Raw genomic sequence first — 17,720 nt, 5'->3', positions numbered from 1 at the left:
CATTCCAGTCTACTGCAACGTGCCACTGCGGAAGTTGAGCTTAGCCAATGACAAAGATCAGATACCTTTGTGTACACATTGTTATTTAAATCAACTTTGCATTTACAACCACTTCTTTTGACCATTCGTTTCCGTTGTTCCCTATGTCTATAGGAGTGTTGGAATTAAGAATACGGACGCATTAAATTTGTCAGTGCAGATTTGTTAATTGATTCTTTTTTTCCTTTTGTGGATTATGTTTAGATATTTAAAAAGTGCACGGAAACAAAATAATGATATTCTTAATTGCTAATAACACTAATGAATGCTTCAAAAATTATAGTTGTAAAAGAATCTATAATTTAGAAAATGATCTTAACCTTTTACAAGAAATGGCCTTTTAAGTTATTTGTATATTCAGATATTACATACGTAAGCTTAATGAGATTGTTCGCTCGGGTAAGTTACCCAGTTCACATATAAAAGTCAGGTGTTTACGAGGTACAATTTTGAGGACTAAAGGTGTCTCGGATCAGTACGAATATCTATATGATCGTCATGAACAACTTAAAAGTCGTCGGTTATGTATATCTCCCAGAAAAATCAATCCATACTCACTTTAAAAATCAACTCTCGACCGACTTAAATGCATATCAGCGTTTTTCACCTGCCAACTCAATAAATCGAACGAGGTTGAATTGTCACCGGGTTGATTTAAAAAAAAGAGCCTCCTGAGAGATTAATATCGGCGGGCAAAGCAGAGTCTTCTAAGAGCTTTAATCGAGTTTAGAAGGAGATACTAAACTTGTTAATTATTTTGAATTTGCAAAAAGAAAATCAGCAAAAGGGAAAAAATATTGTTGTTTCATTCCAAGAATTCCAAGAATGCAATATAGTCTCACTTTGAAAAAACTGGAAAGCTTTAGTACAACATAGCAGGACACCGCCAGAAACTATTGATTGCAACAGCACACTGGCATGTCTTTGCTGCAAAAACAATTTGCCATCTCCCATCATTCTAAACGCTACATCTACATTGTCAAGCTCTCTGGATTCTCTACAATCTTTGAAAGCGTTTGAAGGAAGGCGGCCAAGTCAGCACCATAAATAATCCGGTGATCTGCCGTGACATTCACCTGTATAACATAAGAAGGTCCGTGCAAAATATCTTATGGTTAGAACTTTCCGTAAACCCTTTAAAGCATGGCTTCCCTATAAACCTAAATCATTTTACATGATTAATTACAACATCAGTAGTTGAACACTCTCTTTCAATCAGCATAGTACATTAACCCCAGAAAGAACACACAGAACGAGACAGAAAAGGTTTAAGCCAGCATAGAAGTGGACTGCACAAAGAACCAAACATAGTTATTCTCGTACCTAACTTTGCAGTCCAAGAAGACTCAGCTTGGAGAAGCAGCGATATAGGAGTCGTCCAAAAAAAGTGCAAGAATAGATTAATAAATTGCCTAACGATGCATGTAGATCGGTGAACCAGCAAGGTTACAGTGCTATATCATCTAGCTTTATGTAAATATATAATTGAGTTAAAAGTGAAATTAGATAGGACTATTTTTTATGACTGAGAAATTCGTCTATAAAACATCCCAGGGTGCGGCCTAGTAGTCAATGAAGTGGGTTGAGAACCATGAGGTCTCAGATTCAAATCCCAACGCAAGCAAGGTGGTTTCTTCTCTCATCTGTCCAAGCCTTAGTGGATAGAGTTACCCGATATATGTGCCAGTGAGAGGTAGCAGGTACCCCATGGAATTAGTCGAGGTGAGCTCAAGCTGGCCGGACACTACGGTTGTCAAAAAAAAAAAAATCGTCTAAAACCAATCTTAGGCCCTTGAAATTAGATAAAACTATGATGTCTAGCCGAAGAGAATTCAACTATCTAGACTCCATATTACAAATAAAAAGATAGAAGAATATGTAATATATAGAACCGAAAATAGTATGACCGGAATTGAGAAATGCTACGGGAATGCTATACGATATGAAAGTGCCTCTCCGAATAAAAGACAAGTTTCAGTAAGAGTTTGCGACATCTAATGTTATATGCAAGTATGTTTTTCACCTCTATTTCTACAATGTGAGTGCTGTAGAAATTAATGTTCAGATGAATACGTGCAACAAAAGGTGCAAATAGCATGCACACACTGCATAAAGCCTTCAAATGCACCTAGGGATAGTTTGAAGATATGATGATTGAAGGTGCTAAAAAAGGAACAAGTTAGATCTAAAAAAACCAACAATCTCTTTGAAATCCATGTGAATTTAGCTAAACAATAGAACAAATGGAAACCTAAGATCCCTATTGACAATACCAACTAGTAGCAGATTAAGACGTAATTGTATTGGTAAAGTTTAGCTTGTTTAAAGATTTGTATGTTAGAAAAATACAGAACCTGTAACACTAAAACATGTATTGGAACGAAACGGAACAGATACGAGTAGAACAAATTGAATGTTAAGGATCCACAAACCTAACTCCAGCTAGTTTGGGATTGAGGTGTAGTTTTTGTTGCAGAATACGTAAAAGAAGAAACTCATAAATAGATTATGACGAAGGACTACCACCTAACTACGCCTGGTGAGATTAATCAGATCATGAGGCAGGAAAAAAAAAACAATGAGAACATCGTTACATATACTAAAACCAGGTTAAGGAATACCCATCTACCCTAGAATTGATTATCTGATCACGAGGCATTTGATGTGCATTCATGGAAGGCTTTATAACTACATTTGTGACAACAAATTTTCAGCACATGCATCTCACTTTTCATGTCCTTCTTAAAGAGAAGCAACAACTTAGGCGTAAAATTCTTTTTATTCTTGTAGATTCCAGTCAAAGGAGCTAAAATGTGAGAGCAGATGATAGATTCCTAGAATAACCAAGTAAATAACACCATCCTTAGATACACCAGGTTACCACTACGAACCTCGAGATACTAATACAGAAAAAGATTTAAAAAATCCAGCTCCAGATCAACAGAAGCCACTAAATTTCCTAAATGAAACAAGATATTAAATTGATAACATGGACACATTACCTTATCAAAAAAAAAAAACATGGGCACATCCTAATTGCTCTGAATGAAACACCATTATACCACCAAATCATTTGGTGCCAAACTTTATTAGCTAATCATGAGGCACATGAAACCCTACTGTTAGACCCCTAGACAAGATGCTCGGAATGCGGTGCAATTCTGACAAGGGTATCGGCATGTTGTCCTTGTCATAGGCCTAAGCGGGGGAAGAGTCAACATGCACAAGACAATGTGAGTGTTGTCATGAGCAACAAGAGTTTTGCTTGGCCGAGGTGAGCGGGCTGGCACCAAGGCACAACAAGAAGCATGTAAGCAGATCGCTTTTCTCCATCTTCTGCATCTCTCTCCCATGCCTCCAGAGTAAGGTGAAAAATTGACAAGGCCACAGAAGCGTATAAGGAGATTGCCATAGTCCACAAGAAAATATTTCTTCATTTCCACCCATTCATACCAATTGACCTTTTCAGTATACCTCTCAATCAGTTCAGTACAAAACTGCACTCTAATATATACTCCCTCCGTTTCAATTTATATGAACCCATTTGACTGGGCACGACATTTAAGAAAGAGGGAAGACGTTTGAAACTTGTGGTTCAAAATAAGCCTTGAAAATTTTTTTTTTTTGATTAAGCACCGGGTGTCCGGGTCTCTTTGAGCCCCGACTAATCCCGGGGGTGCACAGGCCCTCGGCAAGGAGTTTCCCGCAAGTGCACCACGGTTAATTCAGGGTTTTACCCCAGTCCGATGGCCCTCAGAAATTGTTTGCACCTAGTGGGTTTCGAACTTGAGACCTTGAAAGGGAGCACCCCAAGGCTCAAGCCAATTACCACCAGGCCAACCCCTGAGGGTTATAAGCCTTGAAAATTTGTGTGGTTGTAAATCATTCATAAAGTGAATTTGTTTCCAAATTAGGAAAGAGGTCATTCATTTTGGCGCGGACTAAAAAGAAAATAGGTTCAAACAAATTGAAACAGAGGGAGTATTTAGTTTCAATCACCTTTCACATTGCCATACACTAGGCTTAAATTACTAAATGATTATAAAAGTAAAACCTATGTCGTTCAAATCCCTCCTTTACCACAGCCAACCGATATCGACACGACAGGACACTGCTGAGGGTGTTGGATCTGTGCCAAATCATGCACTCAAGACGCAAGTGTATTAACTATAAGCCTAAAATAAATTAAGCATCAAATTATAGTGAGAAACAAACTTCCCAAACAACATCACTTTCAGAATCCTACTTAGAGGTGGTAAAATTAGACCGTGAAAACATGAACTGCCCAACTCGCCTAAGTTTAAGCAGGTTAATGACCCGCTCATTTATTAACTCAGTCCATTTTGACCTGCCCATTTCAAACCATCTAAAAGTTGAGCTGATTTGTAGCCAAATTGATCCATGAGAAACCTTGTCCAAACAAAATTCAAAAAGAATTTTTTATTTGATATGTTATATATAGTCATAGTAAAGAAAAGAAAAAATTTATTAGGTAATTAAATAAATTATAATTTATTTGCTGCCATGTGGCCAGGAGGTCACGGGTTCGAGCCGTGGAAACAGCCTCTTGCAGAAATGCAAGGTAAGACTGCGTACAATAGACCCTTGTGGTCCGGTCCTTCCCCGGACCCCGCGCATAGCGGGAGCTTAGTGCACCGGGCTGTCCTTTTTAAATAAATTATAAGAAAAAATAAAGAAATTAAAACATGGTAAGAGTTGGTTGTGTTGTGACTCGTTTTAACCCAACCCATTTCAGCCCAAGTAACATTTGGGCTATCAATGGCCCGTCCATTTATTAACTCAATAAATTCAGCCCAACCCAACCATTAGGTACCTCTAATCCTACACAATAAATCTGTTGGCTATTGATTTGGATGTGTCTTTTTTACAACAACAACAACATACCCAGTTAAATCCCACAATGTGGGGTCTGGGGAGGGTAAAGTGTACGCAGATTTACCCCTACCACGGAAGGTAGGGAGGCTGTTTCCGAAAGACCCTCGGCTCAAGAGAAAACATGACGAAAAAAAGGTCAGATAAGGACAAGTTCTTCAAAGCAATATGAAAATGAAACTAACGAAAGCGAAAAAAGAGCCCTGATAAAGCAGTTTGAAAGAAAAGAGCAGTAGCTACCATAGATAAATAAGCTAATTGAAGTACAAGAAACAACAGATAGTAGTAGGGATCAAAGGAGCAATAGAAAACTAAGAATACGAGATATGCAAATGCTAAAATGACAATACAAGAAAATGACGGAAATAATATTGGTCCGGCAAGAAAGGAAGGTACTACTAATCCTACTAGAGGAAGATACTACTAATCCTACTACTAGTCTTCTACCCTAATCCTCGACCGCCACACCTTCCTATCTAGGGTCATGTCCTCGGTAAGCTGAAGACTAGTCATATCCTAATAACCTCTCCCCAATACTTCTTCTACCTCTCTTCCAGCCCTCCATCGCCAGCCTCTCACACCTCCTCACCGGCGCATCCGTGCCTCTCCTCTGGACATGTTCGAACCATCTCAGTCTCGCCTCCCGCATCTTGTCCGCCATGGAGGCCACCCCTACCTTCTCCCGAATCTCTTCATTTATGACCATATCTCTCCTAGTCAGCCCACAGATCCATCTCAACATCCTCATTTCTGCAACTTTCATCTTCTGAACATGAGAGTTCTTGACTAGCCAACACTCCACCTCATATAGCATCGTCGGTCTCACCACTACTATGTAGAACTTACCTTTAAGTCTCAGTGGCACCTTCGTATCGCACAAGACACCAGATGTGAGCCTCACATCTCAACCACCTTGCTCCAATACGATATGAGACATCCTCGTCAATCTCCCCATTACCTTGGATTATAGCCCCCAGATACTTGAAACTCTCTCTTCGGGACGACATGTGAGTCGAGCCTCACTTCCACATCAGTATCTTTGTTACAATATTATTAAATCTGCTTGGCCTTATATTTGCATCAGTATTGAGGAGCGTTAGTCCCCTTCCTGCATTATTATATAAGTGTCTTTGTTAATCACTAGCGAAGAGAATCACTTTTTCGCATGAAATTCGTTGGTCAGGAGCTCATAAAAACTATTAGTATGTCACCAAAATGTCCTCCCAACCCCATCTGATATCTTAGCTCCATTGACACAAATAATTGGTATGCCATTGGGAGTTTTAAGATAATTGCAACAATTTACATTATGCTAATCTCCTTTATGATATTTTTTCACCATCAGTATCTTTGTTACAATATTATTAAATCTGCTTGGCCTTATATTTGCATCAGTATTGAGGAGCGTTAGTCCCCTTCCTGCATTATTATATAAGTGTCTTTGTTAATCACTAGCGAAGAGAATCACTTTTTCGCATGAAATTCGTTGGTCAGGAGCTCATAAAAACTATTAGTATGTCACCAAAATGTCCTCCCAACCCCATCTGATATCTTAGCTCCATTGACACAAATAATTGGTATGCCATTGGGAGTTTTAAGATAATTGCAACAATTTACATTATGCTAATCTCCTTTATGATATTTTTTCACCCCCCCCCCCCCCCCCCCACATTTCATATTCTCTAGGTAGCGCAAGAAGGGGAGCCTTGGAGCAACAATAAAGTTGTCTTCGTGTGACCTATAGGTCACGGGTTCGAACCGTGGAATCAACTATTGATGCCTTCGTCCGAGTAGGCTACCTACATTACACACCCGTGGGATTTGGACCTTTCCTACACCTGGCTTGAACGCGGGATGTTTTGTGCACGAATTGCCCCTTTTTATTTCCTACGTAGCGCAAATTGCACTCAAAGAATACCAGAAAATCACATCAGTTAATCGTCACTCTAATGATTACTCTCAACCTCTACTAAGTAACTTGATTTGCACTTTGTCGGACCTAGTTGACTAAACCCCCTTCCTCACGCCACTGATTTCTCATGTCCAAGAAGTGATCATATTATTGCATACGCAGACAAAGGTGAACTTAGAATTTAAACTTTATGGATTCAACCTTTAAAGTTTTTAGCATTAAACTCATTGTCTTTTTAAATTATGTGTTCATTTCTACTACGTGCTGTAATTTTAATGGATTTTTTTACACATATTTATGTTTCGCGCCAAATGTATTGGGTTTGGATGAACCCGGTACCACTATGCTGCAGCTGCCCATGTAAGCAGAGCGGACAATGGACCATGATCACGAAAAAAAAAATAGGAATATCAGAAAAAATCTGAGCACCTGATACAATACATTAAGGCTATGAGCGGAGTAGCCCAGGACCTACATACCTCGTTAAAAGCCCTTATACAACCCATTTGGGACTACTATATAGTGCATCAGGTTAGAATAGGAATGAAGTAGAAGAAAAGCAGGGATATGTCAACATCAATGTAGGTAAAAGATCTATAAGGATATCTTCAGTCTTCACTGATATCACTGTAATGTTTCCATAAACTCTATCTGTGTTAACAAGAATATAAGTTTCAGAGAATCAGAATTTTAACTAGAAGTTAATGAGTGGAAACAATATACAAGACAAAGGAACGAAGTTTACGGGAAAAGAATTTAAATAAAGAAACAAGATAAAGAGGACCAAAATAGAAGAAAGAAACATAAGGATAATGCGGTCACTTTTAAAATCCTCTGAAAGCCGCCAATAGTTGAATAAAACAAATAAAGGAGTTTCCTATCACCTGAAGGGTGGCAGAGGCTTCTTAAATCTAAACAGACAGACGGTGAATGCAATACCTTCTGTTTTCCAACTTCCAATATTCGGGAGGAAAACATAGTAATGACATTCACCACAATTCAGATGAAAACTCAAGAAGCTTTGATTTTGCGATGGGTCGTGCAAGTTATTCCGAGCAACTAATATATTTAAAATAAGAGTGAGCATTTATATGTAACTAAAACTTGTATGTGATTTTCCGTCTCCTCCAACCAAACAGTCTCTAACCCGACCAAAAAAGAAAGGACGAAATAAAGGTTTTCCATAGTTTGACTTCGATGTTTTCTTTTTAAAATTCAAACTAGCACTTTCAACCACTTGAACACAGGAACTGGATAGAAGACGTACCAGCATCTTATTTTTGACAGAGAAGAAGCCTTCGGCATCAGTGACAACAGTAGGTTTTGACGCTCCAACAGCCATAATAGCCCCCTGAACATTATCCCAGTATCAAAAAGGTTGTTATTTCCTAATAACTGAATGACTTGTAATCAGAAATAGAAGAAAGGCTGTATCTAATTTCTAACCTGGCCTGGAGGAAGAATAGCATCAAATCTATCCACACCAAACATGCCCAAGTTGGATAATGTGAAAGTCCCTGAATACAAAAATCATATTTCAGTAACCAAAGATCTCATTGGATGATTTAGCCATCGAGGTCAAACATAATAACAAAAAATCAAATGAAGCAAATCATTACCTGAATTGTACTCGTGTGGCTGAAGTTGCTTAGCCCTAGCCTTGTCTACCAATTCTTTCCACCTTTGAGACAAGAGATAAAGATCCAACTACATCAAGGTAACAAAACATAAGCATCATCACTAAATTCAAGATATTCTCCATGAGAAGAGATGCTGCTTAATTTTGAAAAAGAGAAACTTGGTTTTGCCACCTTGTCAGCATCCTGAAGCACTGGAGTGATCAATCCACCATTAATTGCCACAGCAACAGCTATATTTACACTGCTATTATAAGTAAAGCTCTTTCCGTCTTTACAAGTCGAATTTACAACTGGATGTTGAGCCAGGGCCATCGCTGCAGCTTTAGCTAACAATGCAGTCATTGTAACACCTTTGGGCTTAACCTGTTATTAATTGAATTTAACAACATGTCAAGCCCCAGAATTGAAATGCAAATAGGTGTCAACAACAACAACAACAACATACACAGTGTAATCGCACAAAATGGGGTCTAGGGAGGGTAGAGTGTACGCAGACCTTACCTGTACCTAGGAGGTAGACAGGTTGTTTCCTATAGACCCTCGGCTTGAGGAAAAACAGTTCAAAACAGTTTGGAAAAGAAAGTAGCGGAAATGAAGAAGCCATGACAAAATACTACAGAAAGCATGACAGAACATTCTGAACAGTAACTACAACAAAATAATATGCAAATCAAAGTACAAGAAGCAGCAGATAGTAACAGAAATCGAAGGACAAGAAATAGGTGTCAGTTCCATGAAATTCCCACCGCAGAATTTGATACATCACGTATTATTAGATTAACTTACCTTGTCATACAAAGCATCAAGTGCGGCTGTACTAACTGGATATCCAACACGGAAAGTGGGAACAGAGAGACTCTCCATCATATTCTTTGATACTGCAGCTTGCATTGTTGTGAAAGGAACAACAGTCGACCCTGGAATCTCAGGAAAGCTAGTTGGAGAAGCTTTTTGGGGGGCAACCGGAGTTGGAGCAGCTACTACATTGGCTGCGGGGATGCTCTTAGATGGCGCAGGTGTAATTCCTGCGGCTTTCTCGACATCCTCGGGAGTAATCCGTCCAAATGCACCCGTCCCAATCACTTTGTTAATATCAACTTTGTGCTGCTTTGCCAACTTCTTTGCATAAGGAGTCGCAATTATCTTTCTCGGACCAGAAGTCGCTGCTGCCTGTTGGAAAAAGTAATTCAAAGTTGTAGTAAATCAAAATTGATTAGGATTTGGTATTTTAAAATTCATGTCTAGTTAGGATTTATAGTCAAATTCACATAGGAATAGGTTTTCCTGTTTTGAGTTAAAAGTACATTTCGTACTATTATAAATATGGTGCTACTAGCTATTTTCACTTGGAAATTTCAAAAATATACAGCCCAATATAAAATATTATGCCTCCTAGCCCATAATTTTATTTTATACAATATCAGACAACATTATGGCTGGGGAAAGCATTATACATAATGTATCATGCATGTATAAAAGTGTAAAAAAGGTATTTATAAACAAATATGGGCTAAACCGGATAACAAACTCAAAATATGGGCTCAATCGTGTAAATATTTTCTCTAAGTAGACATAGAGCATAATTTTTCCCATTATTTTCATAACCAGAGATAGTGTGGAGATTGTAAAGGAGCATTCAGAGATTTATGAGTTTATGATTGCATATTTTCAAAAATATACAGCTTTTGAAAATATTTACGCCACGTAGCCAAATATACAATATTATACAACATTATACCTGTGGAGAAAGCATTATACATAATGTATCAACAAAGTGTACAATAGCGTATAAAAGGTGTTCATACACAAATATGAGCTAAATCGGGTAACAAACTCAACATATGGGCTACGTGGCGTAAATATTTTAAAAAATAGACATAGAGCGTAATTTTCCCTATTAATCCCTCTATCCCAGTTTAAGTGTCTTACTTTTCTTTTTGGTCTGTCACAAAAATAGCATCTCTTTCTATATTTAGTAAGTTGACAATTTGTACATCCTGCGTGGCAACTTTATAACCACAAGATTCAAATATGCATTTTTAATTTAGGACCATAAGATTCAGAAATCTCTTTTTAATTCTTAAACTTTGTGCCTAAGACACTTAAATTGGGACGGAGGAAGTATTATAAATGGGGTGCTACTAGCTATTTTCCTAACCATGAAGATTGTAAATGAGCATTAAGAGATTTATGAATAAAATATTTTCCTTCCCTACCGGAGGCGGTGGTGATGGCGGAGGCGAAGCAGCAACATTGGGAGGAGATGCTGCTTCTGAAGTAGCAACTACGGATTGGCCTTTGGCTTTGGCTTTAGCTTTAGCTTCAGCAATTTCGTCTTCAGTTTCAGCCAAGAAGGCGACAGGAGCGCCAACAGGAGCAGTCTCGCCTTCATTAACAACGATAGCAGCGAGAATGCCACCGTAGAATGTCTCAACATCCATATCAGCTTTATCAGATTCGACAACGACAACAGGTTCACCTTTAGAGAGGAGATCACCTTCGGATTTAACCCATGAGACGATTTTGCCTTCAGTCATTGTAGAACTGAGTGCTGGCATGAAGATCTCACGGATCTTTGATTGGATAGAAGGAAGTTTGTATCGGCGAGGGGAACATGAGAAGCTTCGAGGAGAAGAGATTGTGGAAGAGATTGTGGAGGAGAATGAGAGAGGAGTAGGGGACTTGTACTGGAGTGGCGAAGCCATTGCAAATGCCGAATCGAGAAGTGAGTGAGTTATATGGTGTGGTGGGATATGAGATATGACAATTGACAAGCTTTCTTTATTTTAGAAGAGAAAAAAGAATGGCGGACAACACGAGATATGCAAGTCCTAGTTAGAAGAAAGAGGTGAAATGACATCTTCAGTCTCAATTAAACAAGAGGGGACTCTATTTTCTTTTTAAATTTCTTTTAAGGGTTGATAGCACTTTTCATTGGTGGATTCTAATTTAGTTCTCCTCATATCGACTAAGCATATCTAAATTTTAATTTCTTAAGATGTTCAATTTTGATTCCTTTGGTTATAAAAATTCACACGCTTTTAGATTTATTAGCTTTTACACCGTTTTATTACCCTTAAAAATATTATATAAAAATACACACATATATGTGTGCAATTATAACTTTTAAATAAATATTTATATAGTCGGTATAATTCGATTTTTTTGATTTTTTTTTTTGCTTAATATAAAAAACAAACCAAATTTTAGCGATTTCTAAATTAAATCAAAAACCAAATCAATCCAAAAATGTATCTATTTTTTTATTTTTCTTGAACACCCCTAGGTTGAAGTCTATATTAAAATTAGTCAATTTGCCTACACATCTGGTATTCAACAAATAACCTTTTTTATAAATTTAATCAATATAAATGAAACAAAAACTATAATACTAAAATTAAAAAAAGTCAACGACTTTTTTATAGTTTTATAATGACAGAATTCTAGAGGCACAATCCTCTTAACAGGAAAGAAAAGTTAACTAATGTAATATCATCTTACCTTCTATTATTATAAAATGTACTTATAAATATATTTTTATTAAGAAAGAAAATTTTGTTCTAGCATCTCTTAGATGATTTTCTTGGAATATCTCCCTTTAGACAAGTCTTTCTAGAGGAGTGAGTATGGTTTGTGGAATTTTTTACTATTGATCATAGCAAATTAATGGTGATTTTTAGATTTATTACTTAAGGAGTTAATTTTTTACTATTGATCATAGCAAATTAATGGTGATTTTTAGATTTATTACTTAAGGAGTTATCGGTTGTTGCACCTAATTTTGGATAAGGGATATGGGCATTGTATCTATTGCCTGTGACTCGGCAAGTTTCTACAATTACTGGTGATGTGACTTTATGGAGTTGACGAAATGAGAGGAATAATCGCATGATTTGTTGGAGGCATTGTAGTTCGGCGAAACAAGGCAAGAGGTGGTCCTTCGGGGACAAACATCGCTTAAGGACCTCCGGATGAGGTGTCAGTCAATAGAAACATTTAAAGTGGTAGATAAATTGTAAATGATAGCTAATTCAAGTTGTAAAGTGCATTTTGGGAATTGAAATAACTATTATTAATACCGATTGAAACCAAGGGAACCGAATTCACAATAGGATTTCCAGTATCGATGTTGGATTGGTAAGCTCGTAAACCAAGATAGAAGACGGATTCTTTAGTTAAAGGATTTTGGAAAGGGTACTTGTATGAAGGTATATAAGAACATTAGTAGGAATGTACGTACTATAAGTGTTACACCCCGGATTTTCGCACGTTAAAGTTGCATCATGAGTTAGTTAACGCAAGTTCAAAAGAAATTATCTTGAGGTTAAAAGAGATTGAGCTTATTAATATAAATGGTTACAAGAGTCCATAAATAAGATTAGTAAGTTGCGGAAGGTTTGGAGGGTGAATGAATCAAAGAAGGATAAGTTTCGTCAAAAGTCGGCAAGTTGGGAATACGATAACTTGTACTTTTAGGTGAGATTAGGAGAGCTTCAAATACTAAGCAAGTAATGATATGAAGTATTTGAATCGTATAATGGTTGCTTATTAAGTTTGGAAGTCAAACGAGTTGTAATACGGAAGTCGACAAAGGGCGTCGAAAGTTAAGTATGTAAATTTCACTGAAATTTGGGTCAGATGTCGCAGAGCTTTTCTCTTAATCTACTTGGAGTTACGGGGTGATCCACTCACCAAATTTAAGTTCTATGAGTCTAGTTTCCAACGCATTTTATAGTTCATCGAGACGACATCCGAGTAGAGAGATATTCGCATTTCCATCCAAGGGTGTAAACTGTCGCGGGACAGAAAAGCCACAGTCGGTGACTGCCTAGCTCAACATATAAAAAAAAGCCCCAAATCATTTTGAACCTCATTTCTCTCAAGACCAAACCCTAAGACACCTCCCAAACCCTCTCAAACATTCCTCCATGATCCATGAACATATCAAGGAGCTAATCAATCCATCTTAACACAACAAAGACCGTGGCAATCTCGAAACCTTTATTTATCCATAAATTTGCTTTTCGGAAGAAAAAGTCATCTTGAAGCAACTTCTATTTTGGATTGATTCTGGGAATTTAAGGTATGTTTTACTCTTATTATGGTTTCCTTATGATTCTCCAAGTATTTAGACTAGAAATTATGGAAGAATTCCCATGAATACCAACTCTATGAACTCATATGAACTATTATGGATGAACTTGATTGGTTGAGCTGATTTATGTAGTTTAAATGTATTTTCTTGGAGCTGTGAAGTTATGGATGGATTGATAAGGAAGAATAGGAGTAAAGGAGAAGAAAAATGGTAGTCTTGAATGAAGGTATTAAACTACAAATGACCCTACGAACTTACGCCCGCAAGTTGTTCGACGAAATGCCTCAATGAGTATTTCCATAAGCTATGAACTTGGAATTGATCCCAAATTGGTCGTATGATGTAGGTGATTGTTCGTAAGGTATTCGAGGACTCGTGGAACGTGGAAAACTTTGTCGTTAAGGGATGTAGGGCTTTTCTCATCTTTTCTTGGCATGACTAGAATTCAAATGCGTTTTTTTTAAACGTTATCCCGTTAACTTGTGTTGATCATATCCAAGAATGAAAGAGTTAATCTCTACTTCCTATATGACTTGTATAAAAGAACTCTCCATGCTTCCATATTCTGTTTGGTTATCATTTGAAAGGTCTTCTGTTAAACATGTATCGAGGGTGTTCCAAAATGATTAACCTTACTTCTTCTCATGAATAGTTCATATTGAAATACTTTCTCACATTCCTTATCCTTCTTGTTTATCGAGAGAAGTATAATGTTCATCGTGGTACTTTTCCAGTTAAAGTTGATTTCACTCCTTAATGGTGAAGGTTGTTTCCTTAATTTAGATATGGTTTATGTTGTAGTACTTTCCCGCTCCTCGTATCTTTCTTGTAGATTGGAAAAAGGTTGTTCACTATGTTATTCTTCATGTTGAAGTTGAGCTAATGGTATTTTATTCAATTGAACCGATCTTTATCACTTATATAATCCTTATTGAAGTATATCTCCAATTATCCACATGTGTTGTTTCTTGAATTGAAAAGATAAAGAACGTAGAGACAATAACGATAGTCGAGGGATAACGACGATAGGTCACTCCGACTCTTTCTATGATATCTCCTATGAGGTCAATCTTGCATTGCATATATATAGACAGATTTCCTTTTTTATCGAGCCATGTTGTTGACGGCCGGGTAGGCACGTAGCTGTGCACCTAGATGTATTTCTTTCTTTACCGAGCCGTGTTGTAGGCGGCCGGGTAGGCACGTAGTTGTGCATTGCCATTGATAAGTTGGGCAGAGATGATGTGATGATGATGAGCTCACCCCACAGAGGTGTCACGACCCAGCCCCGTGGGCCGCGACTGGCACCCTACCTGGGTACCCAGACCAAATCACATATTCATTTACCAAATCCGAACGTATTTCAGAATTTCATAAAAGTCATATCAACATAGGTTATATCAAAATATGTCTTAAGCGGTCGCACAAATCAAAATGTCATATCGAATTCAAACGGGGCGGCGGAATAGACATCGCCGGTCATAAGTGCAAATATAAGCATAAGGGCCATTTAGGGCCATCATAACAAACTGACCGCTGTAAGACCAGAAAACAAAATCAAACAAACATACATAGGACCCTCGCCCCACATATATGACTACAGGCCTCTACGAATTCAAAACAAAGACATATGGCGAGACAGGGCCCCGCCGTACCCAAATAGTCAAATGTACAGAATATATACATAGCAAAAGAAGTCTGTACCAAAAGTGGACTCCGAGTCAAGAAGGAGTACTCCGAAATAGCAAAGAGTGAAGCCTACAGTGTAGGATCACCAATATATGTACCTGCGGGCATGAAACGCAGCCCCCGAAGAAAGGGGGTCAGTACGAAATATGTACTGAGTATGTAAAGCACGGAGTACAGAAATATGAGTCAAAACTGAAAGCAAACCGGATATCAAAGGGAGTACAATCAGTATGTCAAAATCCGTATCAAATCATGTACGTATACATAATGCAAACGAAATCATGCAAACGCTCAAGAACGTGGTCGCCACTCCGATGCTGGCGCCACACACAGCATAACACCAGAAGGTTTCGAATCTCCGTACATCCCCGAACACAAACATAAGTGAGCGTATCGCATCACTAGCCATATCACAGCATAACTCCAAACGGAACCCGGCCCTATGGCGAGGTCTCGGGAACCGTAACACAGCATACGGCCGAATTATCATAGGGCGCACGAATCATAACCGGCCCGGGAACCGGTGAACGAAGTCATAGTAAGGCACGAGCGGAGTCGTGAGCAAACAAATGCAAATCATATTTCAAAATAGCCTTTCAAAATATAATGATTTCATAAGTCATTTCATAACCCAAAATAATCGAATACTTAGCTGATACGAAGGTTTATTTCACAAAATGTTTCCAAAGTGGTACGTATGGCTCAAAACAAAATTTAACATATCGTAATAGTCAAAACATAATTCATAGAGGGAAGTCTCAAAGTCGAAGATCTCATATCGAAGTTTATCCAAAAAGGGAGCCCAATAGGACAAATAGGGCGTCTCGGGGTTAGCGAGCCCACCTCGAGTCAAATTGAGGTGGCGAACATAATTTACGAACATTTAAAGGCCAAAAGATCATATATAATGATTTCAAAGTGACCCGATCACATTTCGATAGGTTTCGAACATTTGGTTGCATTCTAGCCAAAATAGAGCCTTTAGGCTTCAATTGAATTGAATGAATAGTAGTCGTTTTGTAGATCGGGTTTCGAGGAGCAGAAATGCTCCGGAGGTTCCGATATTCACCTAACATACTAAGACATGCCAAACGAAGAAGTGGGAAGCTTTACATACCTTATGGACGTCTTATGCTTTCCTTAAAATCAAATCCCGTTTCGTCCAGAATCTGCAAATGGTCAAAGTTACCAATTAGAGATTCTTAGGCTTAAGATTTCCATTAACTTGATTTTTGTCTACCGAAATTTCGGCAGCATTTCCCCTATAAATCTAACACCCCCGAGACTTAGCTCGGCTCAAAATACATCAACAACAACAACCCAAACATCATCAAACAACACAAACCATAATCAAGTCATTCTAGCTTCAAAGTCCTACCTTACTACACAAGTTGACAACCTTTCATTCAAATTTCACAATTCCAAACTTATGTCCACATTATTGTATCCATTCACTCATACAAGATTATTCAATCACACCCCAAATATATTCCAAACCATATACAAAGTTTCCCGAAATTCATTACTTTCCATATTTCATCCAAAACATCAAAAATCACGACGAACATGCTAACTTGCATCGTTTCATTCCGAATTCATTAACATCAACTACAAGTCACATTTAAAGTCTTTTAGTATAATAGATATACAATGATATACACAAATATACCAAAGGTATATACTTTCCCATAACGTTCCGAAATCATTTTCCAACACCAATTCAATTCATTAAACGACCATTTACGTCATAACTGTCACAACGACGCCACAAACCAACTAACAAGATCAAATTCACATGGCCTTGCACTTCATGTAGCTCACGGCCAAACACACTCTTCACACTCACACACGGCCATGCTCAACACAACACAATTCCATAATCTTCATGCAACTTTAATCACTACCACATATATACCCACTTCATAACATAAAAACATAGAAATCATACCTTATTCTTGAAATTCCAACTCGCCGCAAACGTCGCTCTTTCGCTTAACTAATTATATCACGTCGGAGAGCGTCTTGCATACTCTATGAATACAAGAAGAACAAGATTTTTAGATTGGAAACAAAGCTAGGAATTTTTTTTTTTGTTGGCTAAGGGGTTCGGCCGAGAGGCCCTTTTTGAGGTGCTCTCTAATTTTTTTTTTTTGTTTGATTTGATTTTTCTTGAACATTCTAAGTATATGGATGATATATATCCAATTAAAGTCATGTGCCTAGCACATGACTTGCTAAAATGGGCTTGGGACCATGCTATTATGGCCGGCCACCCCACAATCTTGGGCCTCAATTTTTGTTGCCCAATTCTTGGCCCAATTCATTAAAAGTCCCGTTTTGTAATTCCCGAAACTAATTTCCGAAATTCCAACTTTACCCTCGGCCTTCCCCGATGTCTTAACATTAATGATTTCATAACCAACATAGTCATGTCAACTAGAATCAAAATATT

The 17,720-nt window shown here is 37.9% G+C and overlaps 1 protein-coding gene across 1 annotated transcript; it reads right to left on the bottom strand.

The window, feature by feature from the left end:
* Positions 1-824: 824 nt before the first annotated feature.
* On the bottom strand, positions 825-11,359 carry LOC132616672 (dihydrolipoyllysine-residue acetyltransferase component 4 of pyruvate dehydrogenase complex, chloroplastic-like). Its single transcript, XM_060331241.1, has 7 exons — positions 10,701-11,359; positions 9,271-9,654; positions 8,656-8,847; positions 8,464-8,551; positions 8,291-8,361; positions 8,112-8,195; positions 825-1,115 (listed from the first exon to the last, which is right to left on the bottom strand). The coding sequence occupies exons 1-7, from the start codon at positions 11,187-11,189 to the stop codon at positions 1,011-1,013; spliced, it is 1,413 nt and encodes a 470-aa protein (XP_060187224.1). The 5' UTR covers positions 11,190-11,359; the 3' UTR covers positions 825-1,010.
* Positions 11,360-17,720: the final 6,361 nt, after the last annotated feature.

This window comes from Lycium barbarum, chromosome 11, assembly GCF_019175385.1.
Source record: "Lycium barbarum isolate Lr01 chromosome 11, ASM1917538v2, whole genome shotgun sequence".
NCBI classification, from domain to species: Eukaryota; Viridiplantae; Streptophyta; class Magnoliopsida; order Solanales; family Solanaceae; genus Lycium; species Lycium barbarum.
This window is presented reverse-complemented; position numbering and strand designations above follow the sequence as displayed.